Source organism: Bacillus rossius, chromosome 13 (assembly GCF_032445375.1).
Source record: "Bacillus rossius redtenbacheri isolate Brsri chromosome 13, Brsri_v3, whole genome shotgun sequence".
Taxonomy (NCBI): domain Eukaryota; kingdom Metazoa; phylum Arthropoda; class Insecta; order Phasmatodea; family Bacillidae; genus Bacillus; species Bacillus rossius.
This window is the reverse complement of record NC_086340.1, coordinates 6,157,864-6,176,292: the sequence shown is the minus strand read 5'-3', so window position 1 is coordinate 6,176,292 and position 18,429 is coordinate 6,157,864. Positions and strand designations below refer to the sequence as shown.

The 18,429-nt window shown below is 33.1% G+C and overlaps 1 protein-coding gene across 1 annotated transcript in view; it reads left to right on the top strand.

Annotated features, from left to right (window-relative positions):
- The window catches only part of LOC134538143 (dynein axonemal heavy chain 5), a 141,426-nt gene that overhangs the window by 59,569 nt on the left and 63,428 nt on the right, over positions 1 to 18,429 (top strand). The window contains exons 27-28 of the mRNA XM_063379183.1: positions 1,059 to 1,253; positions 3,094 to 3,232. Coding sequence (XP_063235253.1) covers positions 1,059 to 1,253; positions 3,094 to 3,232 — 334 coding nt within the window. The remainder of the gene's footprint in view (positions 1 to 1,058; positions 1,254 to 3,093; positions 3,233 to 18,429) is intronic.

The following is an 18,429-nucleotide window of genomic DNA, read 5'->3' as shown; positions in this document are numbered from 1 at the left end:
AGTTGCATAACACCATCCCTTCCTCGACGACAACGGTTACTACCATGCCAGTTGCACGACTCCACTCCTTCGATAGCAACAGTGCCTCTTACTTGACAGTTGCACAACTCCATCCATACTTGAGTAATTGATATTGAATAAGGTTCCATTTAATTAGAAACAGTTGTTTATTGTATGTATTAGTGATATCAATTGTGTTTATAACTTTTTTAAGTGTATATAATTTAGGTTATGTTCTCGTATGTATAATTCATTTTCATTATGAATCATTGCTTTAATATTTAATAAATGATAATAAATTTAATAAATTAGAAAAATATATCCAATATATTAATTTAAATAATTAAAATTTGTTTATATTATTTAACTAAATTAAATAATTTCATACACGTGTCTGTATTAATATTGATTACTGAGAATTAATCTAGTTTAATTCATTTGATTGAATTTAAACTTTACCAACCGCGTTTAAAATATCACACCAGTCATCATTTTTATTATTTTATTTCTATTTATTACAAGCATGTACAATTAAAGTTATTATATTTTTTATCACGCCGAGCAAGTATGACTTCTAACAAGCGCACGAGCACACAGTTGATTCGTGCGTGGCAGACATGATATTGGAATGAATGAATGGGGGACGCACCACAACGCAGAAATACCACAACGCCGAACGTACAAATAACGCCGAAAACCATCCCAATGCCAAATTGACTACAACGCCGACAGCTAGAAAACTGCTGTGTACCACAACGCCGAATGACCACAACGCCGAAATACACTAACCCCTAAAAATGTCATTGCAGGACTGCCACAAAGGTTAGGTTAGGTAAGGTTAGCACACAAATTCCTTCAGTTGTTTTTCATTTTGCCCCTCCCCGCAGCAACATTTTTCGGGCGTTACTGTATTTCGGCGTTGTGGTACACGGCAGTTTTCTAGCTGTCGGAGTTGCGGTCAATTTGGCATTCGGCGTTATTGTACGTTCGGCGTTGTGGTAACGACCCGAATGAATGGATGAATGAATGAATGAATGAATGATTGATTGGCCCCGCAGAACCCCGGCTACGCGGGCCGCAAGGAGCTGCCCGAGAACCTGAAGATCCAGTTCCGCACGGTCGCCATGATGGTACCCGACAGACAGATCATCATCCGCGTCAAGCTGGCCAGCTGCGGCTTCCTCGAGAACATCACGCTCGCGCGCAAGTTCTACACGCTCTACAAGCTGTGCGAGGAGCAGCTCACCAAGCAGGTGCGTGCTTCCCCATCTGTCCGTCCTCTGTCCGTGGTTGTGCTGTCCGTCCGCCGGCTACTCAACCCTCCTATGTGTGTGGTTGTAGTGTCCGTCCTCCGTGTGTGTGGTTGTACTGTCCGTCCACCGGCTACTCTGTCCGTGATTGTACTGTCCGTCCGCAGGCTACTCTGTCCGTCCTCTGAGCGTGGTTTTAGTGTCCGTCCTCAGGCTACTCAGCTCTCCTATGTGTGTGGTTTTAGTATCTGTCCATCAGATACTCAGCATTCATGCAGTCTCACAGAACGTAGGACCAATTTATTTACTCAGTTTTCTTACAAATGACCTGGGTACATCGTAATTTTTCACAAAATTCAGGATTACTCTATTTAAATATCTGATTCGTGTAGTTAGAGAATCATTTGGGCTGTCTTTAGTAATTTAAAACAAGGTTCATAAAAATGTTCCTGTAATTTCATCGGTGAATATCACTAATGTAAAATAAAATGTTACCACAGTGTAATATATTCTTTATATTAAACCCCACAAACTATGCTGTGTTGATAACAAAATAAGTATTTTTAGTATTATAAGAAATTTTTTACAGCATTCTTGCTGTCACTAATAAGCCAATTAGTGGACTTGATAATTTTTTGTTTATACAAGAAAACATTTGATAGTGTTTAAGTTTCTTTGTGGTATCCAAAAAAATTTTTTTTTATAATGTGGGGATAGATTTAACATAATAACAATAAAATGTCGCACATTAACCGGGAAAAAATTTGTGTTATATTTCTTATGAATAAGTGTTTTCTTTTGGCATGTAACAATTTAAATTACCCCATTTTTTCTTTGACGTGATAACGTCTTATAAATCGATGAACGCCGGCTGCACGCACGAAAAAGCATGAATCATTGTCACGTTCCACCTGAGCCGAGCGTGCAAGAACCGGCCAACCACCGTGCGTGAAAATTTTCTATAATATCAAACAGGTTAAGGCGGGCCTTTTTAAAAAGCAGCAATTTAAAAAAATTGATTTATTTGCCCAATTTCGTCATTTAAAATCAACAATTTATTGACATTGATTTTATTTCAGTTTATTTCTATAAGTAATTGTTCATGATTATATTTAAAAAATTATTTAGATTAAATTTGTAAAAAAAAATACTGTAAATAATAATTATTTGAAAATTAAAAAAGTATGCAATTTTTCATCAATGTTTTCTTATGACGTTTATCACGTAAAATTATCGTCCGTAAACCGACTTTACAGACAACCCATCCTTTTTTTTTTGACTTGACAACGTCTAATAAATCGATGAACGCCGGCTGCACACACGAAAAAGTGTCCCATTACGCACATTGTTCCGTTACGCTGTGTTCCGTTACGCTGTCGGCGAGTGCAGGAATAATAGGTTATGTTACAATTGACTAAAAAATTATGGCGATTCATATAATTGATGATAGATATTTGATTACACTTTATTTATATGAAAACTTGTTCATAAAAATATTTAAACTTTAAAGCTAAACGCCAGTTTTTAAAATTAATTACAAGTCATCTACGCGTGAACTGTTTCGTCGACTGTTTATAAAGTGAAGTGAAAAGTTAATGTGGTTTTCATTACTTATTACAACAACAATTTCTGCAATGAAGGTTAATTATTCTTGCATTTTAAAAATCTTATTACAAGTATAATTTCATGTATTTATTCTTTTATTGTTAAAATAAAAACGATTCAATTATATTCATAAAAGCATGCAATCATTTCATCGATGTTTTGTTATGACGTTGTCACGTTAAACTATCGTCCGTAAACCGACTTTACAGACAACCAATTTTTATTTTTTTTTCTGTAGGTGCACTACGACTTCGGTCTCCGCAACATACTGTCCGTCCTGCGCACGCTGGGCGCCGCCAAGAGGGTCAACACCAAGGACACGGAGAGCACCATCGTGATGAGGGTGCTGCGGGACATGAACCTGTCCAAGCTCATAGGTGAGCGGCTGAGCATCTGAGCGTCTATGCAGGTCGCAGCAGCTCAAGTAGGTGGAACGTCTCCGAACAAGTGAAATTTCATTGCGCATCCCTTAAAATGCCACGCGTGACGAAATTGATGGATTTTTTTTTGTAAAGGAACACAAGATTATATATGTTTATATGTCGCCAGCTTGTTTTCGTCCGCTCGAGACCGCCATCTTGTTTTGTCTCCTCCTGGAGGCGGCCATCTTCTTTTCGTCTGCTACGGGGCCGCCATCTTCTTTTAGTCTGTTTTTGAAAACCGCCATCTTGTTTTTTTCGTCTGCCAGAGTGCTCTGCCACCATGTTTGTTCAATTCTTTTTTTTTTTTAACCCGTTCGCTAGTGTGCAGTTATCATTTTTACTCTGTGACGCATTTAATTTATGGAAAAAAAAATATTAATTACAATAAATTTGGTGAAAAGTCCTGAAAGCACTTACTCCGCTCATGTCTTCGTGCGTCAAGGGGATATTGCGAACGACATATCACAGTAGCTGCAAGGATGTCCAGTCGATGAAGACGAACCTTTCAGACCCCGAACCTGATGTTGATGTTACTGCGTTCGTTCCATGCACATCGATGCATTGTTGTTGCAGCGAAACCTGAATTTTCTGCCGTGAAGCAAGACCCCTGCATGTCTTCAAGTGAGTTTTCATATTATCTTTTTGACGTGACACCGTCTAATCAATCGATGAACGCCGGCTGCACTCACGAAAAAAGATGACTCAGTGTCCCGTTACGCACATTGTCCCGTTACGCTGTGTCCCGTTACGCTCATTGTACGCTTGCGTCGTATCTATCTCTCTTCCACTCGATTGGTAAAACCATCGATTTGACGTTTTTCGAGGCACATTAAACTTCAAACACTCCCATTCGTTTCCTACTTTTCCTATCATCGTCCTATCTTTAACAGAATAACACAGATTGGAAGAAGTTAAATAGCAAACACGTATAAAATTTATAGTTAAAATAATCTGTTCGTTAAAGTAATAAACATATTTGAATTAATGAGTGCAAATAAAAGTAAATGTATCAATTAAATTGTAGATTTCGTTTCACTCCTTCTTTGTATATATACAAAATAGTGATAATTCAATAAAAATGATTCAATTTTATTCATAAAAGTATGCAATCATTTCATCAATGTTTTTTTATGACCTTGTCACGTTAAACTATCGTCCGTAAACCGACTTTACAGACAACCAATTTTTTTTCTGGTAAAACTGCTTATGGCATTGGATTTTCCGAAGAGGATTCTTGGCACATTCTCTCTTCTCGCGTCGTTGAGCATTGCTTTTGTTCGAGAAATTCTCACCACAGTAACGACACCGATGCTTGATAGTTTTTGACGAATCACCAGCCGTTTAAGTCTCCATCGAGGGCGAAACGTCGCTCGTCGTGGTTTCCTCTGCAGCCAACGTTATCTGCTTCAGCGTCGTCGACGCTGACGTCTGGGTAAAACTTTAGTTGAGTTCGCTGTTAAATATGGTAAATATCCCATCAATATATCATTAAATAGGTAGTTACGTGACCTATGTATCTGATGAGTTAAATCAGGCGATCCTTACACTCTTGTAGCCAATAACAAAACTAAGAGTCCTTTCGTCTAGGACTCGCTTATATTCCCGCGACTGATCGATTAATATGCTAGTCAAAAAAAGAAACCATTTACCATAATACACGAGTCAAAACAACATTCCAATAAAGAAGCACACCGAAAAAAAAGTCAATTTGGAAGAGAATTCGACAAAAGAATTGGAAACGCAATACACACACAATACACACCATTTTTACGATGCGCATTCAAAATGAAAAACATTTTTCACGGGATGAAAACAATGCATACAAAGAAAGACTACACACAAAAAAATATATATGTGTGTGTGCTTTGAAATAATATACTTCAGTGATTAATATTGTATAGGTTGAATTATTTTTAAAAATTATTTATTTGGAATATTAGTGAGTGAAATTGAGTTTATAAACTTTTTCATGTAAGTTATGTTCCCGTATCAATCATTTAACATTTATTTGCATTATAAATTATTAAATCATATAATAATAGATAAATGTAATTAATAAATTAGAACAAACGTTCAGCATATCTATTGATTTTCATTACTAATAAATAATGCTGATCGTTTATTTTAATTCATTAAATTTAAGTATTTATCAATTAAAGACGTAATAATTAATATTGCAAATAAATTATAAATTATTCATACGGGAACATACCTTACGCTTGAAAAAGTTTATAATTCAATTTAATTCACTTATATTACAAATATATAATTTGTCAGATATATGGACCAGTATTCAATATCAATTACTAAATCATATTATTTGGATTAACATATTAAATTTTTATGTATGCAGTGTTTTAAACGGTAAAAATTTTGTTGTATAGTGCACGCGCATCGTAAAAATTCCTCTCAGAATTGTTTAGTAACGTAATTTTTAAAACAAAATCATGGTTCGACCACGCCGGGAATCGAACACGATTGCAAGACATTTACAAGTGTTTTTTTCCCTTCTTTTTTCTTCGTTTCCACAATGTTCCGGGCAATATGCACTCAGTGTGTCGTGGAAGCTGTAGACGTGAAACACGTGAGTTGGGGCGGTGTCAGTACACACAAGTACATGCTCTTGCAAAGGGAAGTGACACGGACTGGACAGCTGACAGCAAGGAAGGTCGCCAGACTGCAGCGACTCAGTCGAACAGGGCAGTGGCAGCAGTGCTACTACCACGTGCTACCAGCGCCGAGGTAAGCCCTGCTGGCTCGCAGCTGAAACTCAACTGCACTGTCGTCTCACGGCATTCCTTTTAATTATTTACCAAACTTCAAATTCAGCATTCGTTAAAAAAAAGTCCATTTTCTTTATCTTCATGATTCAATGTCACTTGGCATTAAATAAAAAAAAATATCTTTTATCCAATTTTCTAACATCGATGTTATTATTTGTCGCAATAATAAAAAAAAATACTTTTTCCTACATAAAGGCATATTGATTAGACAAAAAAATTACCAGTTTACGGGAGACATACACGAAACGGAATGCTTGGTTGTAGAATTATAAGCGAATAAATTAATTCGTAAAATATACAATAATGCTATTTACATGCTTTGATTTGATTTAGTCATGGATACAGGAATGCTCGACTAGTGTAATGCAGTGAAAATATGGCGCTGTGTCAGTTAAGTAGAGCAAGTTTCCTGCAAAAAAGAAACTTAACTCCTGCGCATTTGAGTGTGGCGTCAACATAGCTCTGCCTTGGAATAACGAGAGCTGTCCGAACGAATATGTGTACTTCCCACGTACCTACTTCCAGGCAAATAAAAGTCACAATTTTTAAAAGCTTTTGGTAAATTATTTTAAATTGAACAGTTAAGTGAAAAAGAATTAAATAAAATGTAATTTAATTAATTACAGGAGTATCATATTTACTTAAAAATTAAATATTTCAACAAGTATATAACGAACTTCCAACAACTACCTACATAATTTATAGACAGTGCCGTACAAAGCAAAAGTAGAAACTTTAGTTGTTTGCCATAAGTTCATGAGTTTGTAATTGAAAGTAAATATTTGCTATTATCAGGCAAATAACTTTTTTCGGGGATTCCATTTATTTATTAATGACAAACGTTTACAATTTAATTAGATGATTAATGATATCTATAGAATCAAAAACTATATCCGTCCGCGTTCATACCATAATGGAAGTTGGCATAGTTCAGAGTAGATAGCTGTGTACTTAAATTCGGGCAGGGCTTAAGAGGCCACTCCAGTGTTTCAGGGGCACTACGCAACCCGCGTTAACCTCATAACATTCAAGGCTATTTTCATTTAGCTTATAACTAATTAACTATTATAGATTTCGAAATGATGCTTGCTTGATATGTAAGACAACGATGCTCTTATAAAAGCCCCTTTCTTCAAAAACGTGCATAAATTATGGTTTTATACTAATCTTTACTAATATGCATAAGTGTATTGTCTAGGTTTGAACCATAATTTATGCACGTTTTTGAAGAAAGGGGCTTTGATAAGAGCATCGTTGTCTTACATATCAAGCAAGCATCATTTCGAAATCTATATTAGTTAATTAGTTATAAGCTAAATGAAAATAGCATTGAAACTTATGAGGTTAACGCGGGTTGCGTAGTGCCCTTAAACACTGGAGTGGCCTCTTAAGTCAAGACTTACAATAAAAAACGACTCAATCTACTTTAAAATATTTGCTAATTCGTTAATATAGGACTAACGCCAGCCCACGTAAAACATTTAAAATTCGTGTTAAAAAAAATACTTTAATCTTTTGAGCTTATAAATACATGACTTTATTTAGACATATCTGATAGATAATACACAAGTTAAATAGTAAATTGACATAAAAATTTAATTTGTTTAGTAACATAAGTCCCTCTATCATTTCAACTGTTTCATTTTATGAACCACTACAAAGCTATCACATCCATATGTACGTTTGTTTTAAAATTATTACTTTTCTTGTAATGTTATGAAATAGAAAAAAAAATATGGTACGTTTTTAGTTTTCACTGCTGATCAAAAATGGTAGTGAATTATAATTAGTTGTTTTTAGCGCTTACTGTGTTAAACTCATTTCATTTCTTCTTTGAAATTACGTGTTATTTTCTTGTCTTGCCAATTGGGTTGAAAAATGTAAAAAAAAATGAGGCGTGGAGTTTTATCCATAACCGAACAGTTCCGAAGTTCTCCGACGTTTGCCGATAACAACACAACGTTGTAATGATTCATATATTTTACGGTCATGGGTATTTTAAATAACGCTTACCCAACCCAACTAATTTTTCATGCTAGTTACGATAACCCATTACCCTCTCCGGAAAAAAATTATAAAAAATCTATTATTTACTACACTGACCGAATCTAACTTTAACTTCGGTAAACATCGAAACTGTTCGGGTTGTCTGTTTTTCATCCGTGAGAATCATTTTATGCTACTGGAATATTAACGTATTTTGTTCGTCAGTCTTACACAAACAGCGATAGACAAATACCCTACAGGCTATCCACTCTCTCAGCAGTATTCCCGTTCAGATAGCTTCTATCGCCGCTCTACCACTCTGGCTCTGTGGTAGAGCGTCTGACTTGTGACTTGTAGGACCCGGGTTCGCGCCCCGGCTCCTCCAAGGCGGATTTTCTCAGACGGATGGTGGCATTTGTCTGATAGGAACACAATCCCTTGCTACAAGTAAGGCTACCAAATAAACGGTTGGGTGGAAACAAAAAATCTCTTCAAGTGGCTTCCATATGGGAGCAAGTTTATTTATTTGCTCCCATATGGAAGCCATCCGGGGAGGTTTCTCCTTGTGGGTCGTGGAGTTTTGCTTAAATATTTGCTCGTTTTTTTAAAATTTTTTATAAATGAGCTTCTAAAAACATATTTATTTAAGACCAGTGTGTATGTTTCCCTCGTTTTCTCAATTATGTAGACCCGTAACAACGAAAAAAACTAGTTTAGTTTGAAAACATTTTATTTAATCATAATAAAATAATAATGTAATTTTTTAACAGTAAACACTTAAATTTTAGTTTCATCTAAGTAATCTTAAAATAATATGATTTTTAAATTATTAATTTATTTTATTTTATTTATAAATCATATATAGGCCTACCTTAAAATGGAATTTAGAATTAATTGTATCGTAATTGTCTCATTATGATGTTCTCGTGTTTGTTGGTAAACTATGAAATGTTACTTATTCTTTAATTGCTTATGTAAACGTAAAAATATTCATTTGATAAAAATTACTTTAATATGTTATAAGTACATAATATTATCTGTAATTATTTTATTATATTTTGGGAAAAACTCTTCTTTATATTTTGTTTCTATTAAATGTTTAACTGTGCATTCTCTGCATAATGATATGAAGTCGGGTAGTGCTTGGCAAGTTCTTGAAATATATTAATATTAACTTAATTTATTCTTCCGAGAATGATAATCCAGCTGCTTGTATATATATAAATAAACGTTCCCCGTAGAAATGTGTGTATGTGATTTATTCAATCTGCAGTGTACTTAAAACACAAAAACGTTCCCGTATAGAAAATTCATTTGCAATCTGAGAATTACACTCTCTGGCGAAAGTATAAATTTTGTTAATGTAAAATGTTTCATCCCAGTGTAAGTAATGCTAAAGCAATAGTTTAAAATTGTTTTGATTAAATTTAAAAAAAATTAGTAAGCAGGGAAAATAATTATTCGTATGCATTGGGGTATCGTGTAAATTATATATATACATGTATGTATGTATGTATGTATGTATGTATGTATACAAAGAAAAAATTCACTCACGTATTGATGGTCAAGATACATAAAAGTGCAATTTTTCTGTTGGAATATAATTCTAAGAAATTACGTGTAATTTAATGATTTTTTACAGTAAAAAAATTGTTTGCTATGGTAACATTGCGAATATCTTATATTAATACTTACAGTTTTTTTTGCCATTCCAAGGTTATAAATAGTATTTTATACTGAACAATATCAAGAAATTTAAATCTCCAGAATTGATTTCGTTCTTTTCATAAAAAGAAGTGTTTTTTTTGTTTATTTACTTTCTATATCTGCTAGAAGTAATGTTGCTTGAAACACAGACGATATGCATGCCTTATTATTTGATTCAAATCATATTTGTTACAGCATAGCTCAGTTAACTTGAAAAAAAATATTTTTTTTCCAGTCTTACTGGAACATTAAAAATGTTTTTTTTTTTTTGCTCTAGTAAAAAAATTATTTTCGTAATTAAGAAGAAACTGCTTCATTCGAAGGCAATGATAAGCTACATGGCTTTAGTCAAAACAACGGGCAAGGACCTATTTTATAGTTATTTAGACTAACATACAACAACAAATGATCACAATCGCTTTCTAAAATAGGACAGTAGGTACATAAATACGTCCCTACAGGATATTTATTTGAGGAAAGAAGAAGAACCTTTTTTCTCCGATTATGCTCTAAATATATTTTGTTGAAAGGATCCTTAACAAACCAATTGACAAATTTTTTTGATAAATGCGGTGTTTCTTCCAAAAGCCATCTATACTAGTTTCAAACCTGAATTGTTTTGTTTTTATTTAGAGGCACAAAAAACATACAAGAAATGCCTGTGTCCCAGGTTGGATTCGATCTGTCGGCTGTCACGTGATTGTCAGTAGCAGTAATATCCTTCTGATACTCTACAAGTACAAATACGATGATAGTTCACATAGATTTATTATTTCATAGTTAGTTACCTGTTATTTAAAAAATATACATTGTATATTAATTTTTAATTATTTTAATTTACTTTATTTTTCAGAGGTGCAACAGATTAATTTGATTACGTTCCTAAAATATGAGTCGGGATTTCCAGAATAAATAATTTATTTTTGGAATGTTTTAGCGAAAACATCACTATGTCACCATAATGACGTTAGTATTGATGGAATTATTTTTTAATCGTTTCAAGTTTGGTTACTCATTAATTCAATCTTGACATCAAAAGTACACTTTTAAAATTAAAAATAAATAGTATTTAGTTTTACGTATTTTAAGTTTGTCCTGGGATGGATTAAGTCCTTTTTCACATGTATACGTTTTGAGAATCAAAATCCACGAACCTACCTAGTTTTCATTTACAACATTTGTTTTATACTTTTTCAAACACATATATAAATAAAAGTTATTCTTTATTTTTAAATAACAGGCCACTACTTTGTGCTTACTTAATAAGTGACATTCCCTACTTGAGTGATATCATTGCGCTCGTAACTGCAGTAGAAAAAAATTAAATAAATATTAGTGCGTATTTTCAGAATATTATATACTATTTGTGTGTATATACTCAAACTTAACTATATAAAATTCAATACTTAATAATTTCTAGAAAATACTACAGCGTCTGATAGTCTGATAAACTTTCGAATGGAATAAGTAACCTAGGGCGTAAGAATAGTTATTACTTCATAAATTCATTTGCTAAAAACTTTTTGCTCTTGAATCTCAGATTTAAAGGCACACTGCGTATTTTCTCAGTGTATAATTTTTTTTTAACGATTATATATGTGTACATTTTAATTCATAATAATTGAAAACAAAAATCAAATGAATTAAGTATTTGTTTTCACATCAACTAAGTAAAAAAAAATTCAGACTATTTAAAATATTTTCAACTACATTATATTTTTGAATAATTTTTTATTTCGCAAATTAAACCAGATTATTTTCAATAAACGGACGAAATTTTTCAGTGCCTCAATAAATCCTACGCGGTTATTTTTAAAATTGTTATTTTTGTATAATTTTCAAGATATTGTGATTTTCCGTTTGATATATCTTTGTGAATTTTAACTAATGTGTCCAATAATAGGTTTGAATTAAAAGGTTTAAATATTTTAAGAAAAAATCGCCTTGGTAAAAATATTTTAACTGAATTTATTTTAAAAGAGTTTCCGTGTATTAATCAAATATCTGCCTAACATTTACTTTCTGCTCGGCACCCGCTCAGGATTAGTTTGCCACTCATGACTGCCCAGAACAGTTACTTGGTAAATAGCGGGGACTTTCTAATTTTTGTGGTTGTATATAATTTTAAGTACATTGCATACCTACAGCCTCCTGTTGATTGCGTTGCCGCTTGTCTGCAGCGTGAGGGTTGGTAGCGAGATAGATTTGCCGCAGGGCAGAAGGGGGGGGGGGATTGTATGGGGGAAGGGGTGTCCTCACATGCCTTGGGGAAGTGGTGGGGGGTCAGTATTATTATGGACAGAGGGGGGGGGGGGGGGATAGCACTTGTTAATTTTTTTTTTAGTTACCCCACGGGTAGTATTACAACAGAATACCACAAACGTTATGACATAAATGTCTCTTAAATTATTAGTAACCTAAAACGCGTAATAAATTTTGAAACGCTTTTGTACACATTTGGCTGAAATTATTTCCTCCACTAACTACCTATCCCCTCCCCCACTCCACCTTGTTTAACATTTCATAAGGTGTATATATATATATATATCCTGATTCACTCTCAACTTTCATGAATTTTTTTTGCGCCAAGGAATGCATGTTTTTGTTCTGGTCTTGCGGACTTATAATAGTTTTTCAGTGCGACTAAAAATAAATGCCAGTGGCTCATCAGGGGTTCGATCCACCGCTCCGAAGTGCTTGTAAGTAGCAGTTCAGCACCTTGCTCACTGCGCTAACTTAGTCGAAAATTTGAAGTCGCGTATTATTGTAGAACTGTGGTAATGCTTGGTAATAACATCACACTTGATTTTGGCAGCATGACTTCGATTGCAATGCATATATTTTTTCGTTACCGCAGAGCGCCTGGCCTTACCAACAGTGTGTGCGTTGTTCCAGCGAAAATATCATACGATGTTTTCTTGCAATTAAATTTTTATTTAAAGAACAGCTCAAAACATGTACCTCCCCCAAATTTGTATGCATAATCTTCGGAGTAGAGCACATAGGTCTTTATTATTTCAATCCCTATGGATTAAAGTTACTTCGGTATGGTAATTAAATAATTTCACCCTGTTGTGGCAGTATGACTACGAGTGCGTTGATTACTTTTATCATATATTTATTATTTTTGAAATAATTACTAAAAATAAATTAATGCAATAAATTATACATCATAATTTTATTTTTTTTTTGTTTTATGTGTTCAACGATATTAACTCAGTATTAATCTAAACATGTGTATGAAATTATTAAATTTATTAAAACAATCGAGTTAAATTTTCAATTAATAATGAAAAGCAATACATATGTTGAACGTTTATCATAATTTATTAATATCAATTTATTTTGTTTAATGATGAAATAGTTTTAATGCAAATAAATTATAATTTTTTCATACGGAAACATAAAATTCAATAGAAAAAACATTATAAACTCGATTCCACTCACAAATATTCCAAATAAATTTTTATTTACCCATACGGACCAATATTCAATATCAATCTTTGAAGTAGAATATTTACTTATATTTGTTGTGTTTGTACCCTTTTGTATTAATTTTTTTATCCTATTAAAATTGCGTTGCATCGTAAAAATTCACTCTCAGAATTGTTTAATAATGAAAATTTTAAAAAATCATGATTCGACCCCGCCGGGGTTCGAACACGATTTCAAGACATTCACGAGTATTTTTTTTCCTTCTTTATCTTCGTGTCTGCTAGGTTCTGTCCGGGCAATGTGCACTCAGTGAGGCGTGGAAGCTGTAGACGTGAAACACGTGAGTTGGGGCGGTGTCAGTACACACAAGTACATGCTCTTGCAAAGGGAAGTGACACGGACTGGACAGCTGACAGCAAGGAAGGTCGCCAGACTGCAGCGACTCAGTCGAACAGGGCAGTGGCAGCAGTGCTACTACCACGTGCTACCAGCGCCGAGGTAAGCCCTGTTGTGGCTCGCAGCTAATAGCGGGTCACTGCCCGCATCAGGCCATAGTTACTGCCTCGTTACATACTGTCGCGAGAGTACTTATGTAATCGCTAAGTGCCGGATAATTATTACTTAAATATTTCCAAGATTATTTGATAAAAAAAATTTCTGAGTTGTTGATTAATTTTTTTTTATTCTAAAATAAATTGGTGAAACATCTGTATATGCGTGTATGGTGTTTGTACGCCAGTAAACGTGAAACTTCGAAGCGGTCGATGCTCGCAAACAAATTCACAAAGCCTCAGTTACACGTCGCTGACTCTGTCTGGTTTGCTGGGCGATGATGACGTGATCACGTGTTCAGTGCGATGCGTGTTTGTCACAGCTGCACTGTCGTTTACTCACGGCATTCGTTTTAATTATTTACCAAATTTCAAATTCAGCATTCGTTAAAAAAAGACAAATTTTTTATCGTCGAAATTATGTCACTTGGGCATTTAATAAAAAAAAAACTATTGTTTTAACTAATACTCTAACATCAATTTTATTATTTGCCACACTAATAAAAAATGACGCTGCCCTACATAAATGCATCTTGATGAGACATAAAAAAACCGTTAATGGTTGACTAAAAAGAATACAAACTGGAATGCTTGGTAAAGATTTATTTATTGAAGTAAAAGTTAGTAAATAGCTTAATAAAATTATCAACAATGCTATTTACGGGCTTGGATTTGATCGTGTTTTAGATAAAGTTATGCAGTGAAATATGGTGATGTAAGTGTCAGTTGCGTAAAGCAAATTTACTAGATACTAGGCTGCAAAAAAAAAACTTTAATTCGTGCGCATTTTTGTGTGACGTCACCACATCTGTGTCTTGTCTTGACGAGGGCTATGTGAACGGAAGTGAAGTATGCTGGTATGCGAGTCTACGATTATGTGTACTTCCAACTTAAAAATAAGTCACCACTTTTAAAAGGGTTGGGTTGATTATTTTTGATTGAATCGTTTGCTAAAAAAATAATTAAATAATGTGTAATTTAATATATTACCTGATTATGATATTTATTTAAAAAAGTAATATTTCAACAGATTTATAACGCACTTTCAACAAATACATAATATATAGAAGTATCAAAAGTAAAAAAATATATATATATATATTGTTTTCCATAAGTTCATGAGATTTTAATTGAGAGTAAATATTTACTGTTAACATGCACACAATTTTTTCCTGGGATTCTATTGTTTTATTAATGACAATGTTTACAACTTGTTTAGATGATTAATAATAGCAATAACTTTATCCGACCGAGTTAATACCACAGTGAATTTGGCATAGTTGAGAGTAGACAGCTGTGTACTTAAATTCGGACAGGGCTTAAGTCAAGACTTCCAAGAAACAACTTTTTTCACTTTAATATATTCGCTAATACTTTAATATAAGACTCACGAGAGCCCACGAAAAATATTTAAAATTCGTGTTATATAAAAATAAATCTATGCAGCTTATAAATAAATGAATGTTTTTTTAATGTCGGAAAGATAATATGCAACTTAATTAGTAAACCGACATAAAAATTCAGTTTTCTCGACAAATTTAGTCCATAATTTCAACTTTTTCATTTTATAAACAGTACAACGCTATAATCCATTAGTACATTATTTTTACAAGTTATTCCCTTTGATGTTATGTTTTAAAATATAAAGATAAAGATTACGTCACGTTTGTATTTTTCACGGCTACTCAAAAATGGTAGTGCATTATAGTTACGTTGATTTTAGCGCTTGCTTTGCTTAACTCTTTTAATTTATTCTTCGAAATTACGAGTTGTTGAAAAAATTTTATTTTGGATTGATAACTGGATTAAAATTAATACTATGAAAGGGGGGGGGGGGTTTATGAAGAGCTTAGGTATGAGAGGCATACCCGAACAGATCCGAAGTTCTGCGATGTCTGCCGATAGAAACACCATATAGTAATGATTTATATATTTTACGGTAATGGAGTATTTTAAATAACGCTAACGTAACTAACCTTTCATTCTACTAACGATAACCTAACCCACCCTCTCGGGAAAAAAATATAAAAGAAACTATTATTTACTACAGCGACAGAACCTACATTTTACTTCGGTAAACTTCGGAACTGTTCGGGTTGTGGGTCTGTCTTTTATCCGTGAGAATTGTATGCTACTGGAATATTAACGTATTTTGTTCGTCAGTCTTACACAAACAGCGATAGACAAATACCCTACGAGGCTAGCCACTCTCTCAGCAGTAATCATGGTTAGATAGCTTCTATCGCCGCTCTACCACTCTGGCTCTGTGGTAGAGCGTCTGACTTGTGACTTGTAGGACCCGGGTTCGCGCCCCGGCTCCTCCAAGGCGGATTGTGGCATTTTTCTGATAGGAACACAATCCCTTGCAACAAGTAAGGCTACCAAATAAACGGTTGGGTGGAAACAAAAAATCTCTTCAAGTGGCTTCCATATGGGAGCAAGTTTATTTATTTGCTCCCATATGGAAGCCATCCGGGGAGGTTTCTCCTTGTGGGTCGTGGAGTTTTGCCTTATTTGCTGGTTTTTTTAAAATCTGTATTATCATGCTTCTTTAACATGTTTATTTAAGACCTGTGTGTTTGTTTCCCTTTTTTTCTCAATATTAAATCATAATAAAATAATAATGTATTTTTAAAACAATGCTCTCTTAAATTTTAGTTGAACTAAATAATCACAAAATTCTATGATTAAAAAAATTATTAATCTCTTTTATGTTGAAAATTGTTTTACTTTAATTTGGGATTGAGAAATAATGTTTTCGAAACTGTCTTGAGTTTGTTGGGAAACTGTAACATGTTTATTGATTCTTAAATCACCTTCATAAACTTTAAAAAGTTGATAAATTTTTTTAATGTTACACGTACATTATGTTATCTGTAATTATTTTATTTTGCAATATTTTATAAGTTAGTTCTTTATATGTTGATTGTATTAAATGTTAAAATGCACATTCTTCGCATATCTAATTATATGATGTCGGATGGAGCTCTCTAGCGTCTTCTTGCAAGATATTCATTTTAACATAATTTATTCTTCCGAGAATCCAGCTACTTGTATTTAGATATATAAAAATTTCTCGTAGAAAAGTGTGTGTGATTTATTCAATCTGCAGTGTACTTAAAACACAAAGACGTTTGCGTTCATTTGCAATCTGAGCTTTAGGCACTCTGGCGAAAGTATACTTTTTATTAATGTCGTATTTTACATCTCAGTGTTTGAAATGTTGAAAAAAAATCGCAGGCATAGAGTGACATTTATAATTTGTAAAGCAATAGTTAATGAAGTTTTTTTTTAAAAAAAGCCAGCAGAAAAATTAATTATTCATATGCATTTGGGTATCGTGTGATTAAAAAAAGTCACTTATTGAGGTTCAAAGCACATAAAAATGCAATATTATTTTTGGAATGGGATTATTATATAAATAGCTTACATTTGTGGGCAATTTTAAGTATATTCGATATATTATTCGGCATCTATAATTTTTTACAGTTTAAAAAAGATGTCTGTGATAGCAACGCGCATATCTTCCGTGAATAATTTGTTTCAAGTCATGTTAAAGATAGTATTGCTCAGTTAACTTGAAAAAATATTTTTTTTTTCAGTCTTACTGGAACAGTATAAATGTTTTGTTCACGAGTAAAAATTTTTAGTCATTAAGAAGAAACTGCTACATTCGATGGCAATGATAAACTACGTGGTTTTAATCAAAACAAGGGGCAAGGACCTATTTTAGAGTTATTTAGACTAACATACAACAAATGATCACCATCGCTTTCTAAAATAGGACAATAGGAAAATAGATACATCCCTATAGGATATTTCTTCGAAAAAAAAAACAAACAATTTCTCTAAAAATAAGTAATTAAAAAAAGGGGGCGTAAGTTTAAAAACAAACTTTCCTGATAAATGCGGTGTAACTTTCAAAAACCATCTATTGCTAATTTTAATCCTTTTTATTGTTTTTTGTGCTTCTAAATAAAAAAATGCCTGTGTCACTCGTTGGATTCGATCTGACGGCTGTCACGTGATTGTCAGTAGTAGTTGAGTATCCTTCTGATACTCTACAAGTACAAATAAGATGATAGTTCACATATATTTATTATTTCATAGTTAGTTCCCTGTTATTTAAAAATTATACATTGTAAATTTATTTTTAGGTATTTTAATTTACTTTATTATTCAGAGGTGCAACTTATTCATGTGATTACATTCCTACAATATGAGGCTGGCTTTCCTGAATTTATTATTTATTTTTGGGAAGTTTTAGCTAAAACATGACTATGTCACCATAATGGCGTTAGCATTGAAATAATTATTTAATAATCTTTTACTCATTAAATCATCCTTGACATCAAAAGTACACTTTAAAAATAAACATTTTGTATTTGGTTTTACGTATTTTAAGCCGTCCTGGGATAGATTAAGTCCTTTATCATATTTAAAACATTTGTTTTATACTTGTTCAAACACAAATGTAAATAAAATCAATTTTTTTTACATAAATAACATGCCATCATTATGTGCCTACTTGATAAGTGGCATTCCAAACTTGGGTGATGTCATTGCGATCGTAACTGCAGTAGAGAGAAAAAAAAAATATTTGTGCGTATTTTCAGAATATCAGCTACTATTTGTGTGTGTATATTCTAACTTAACTACATAAAATTCAATAATTTATTATTTCTAGAAA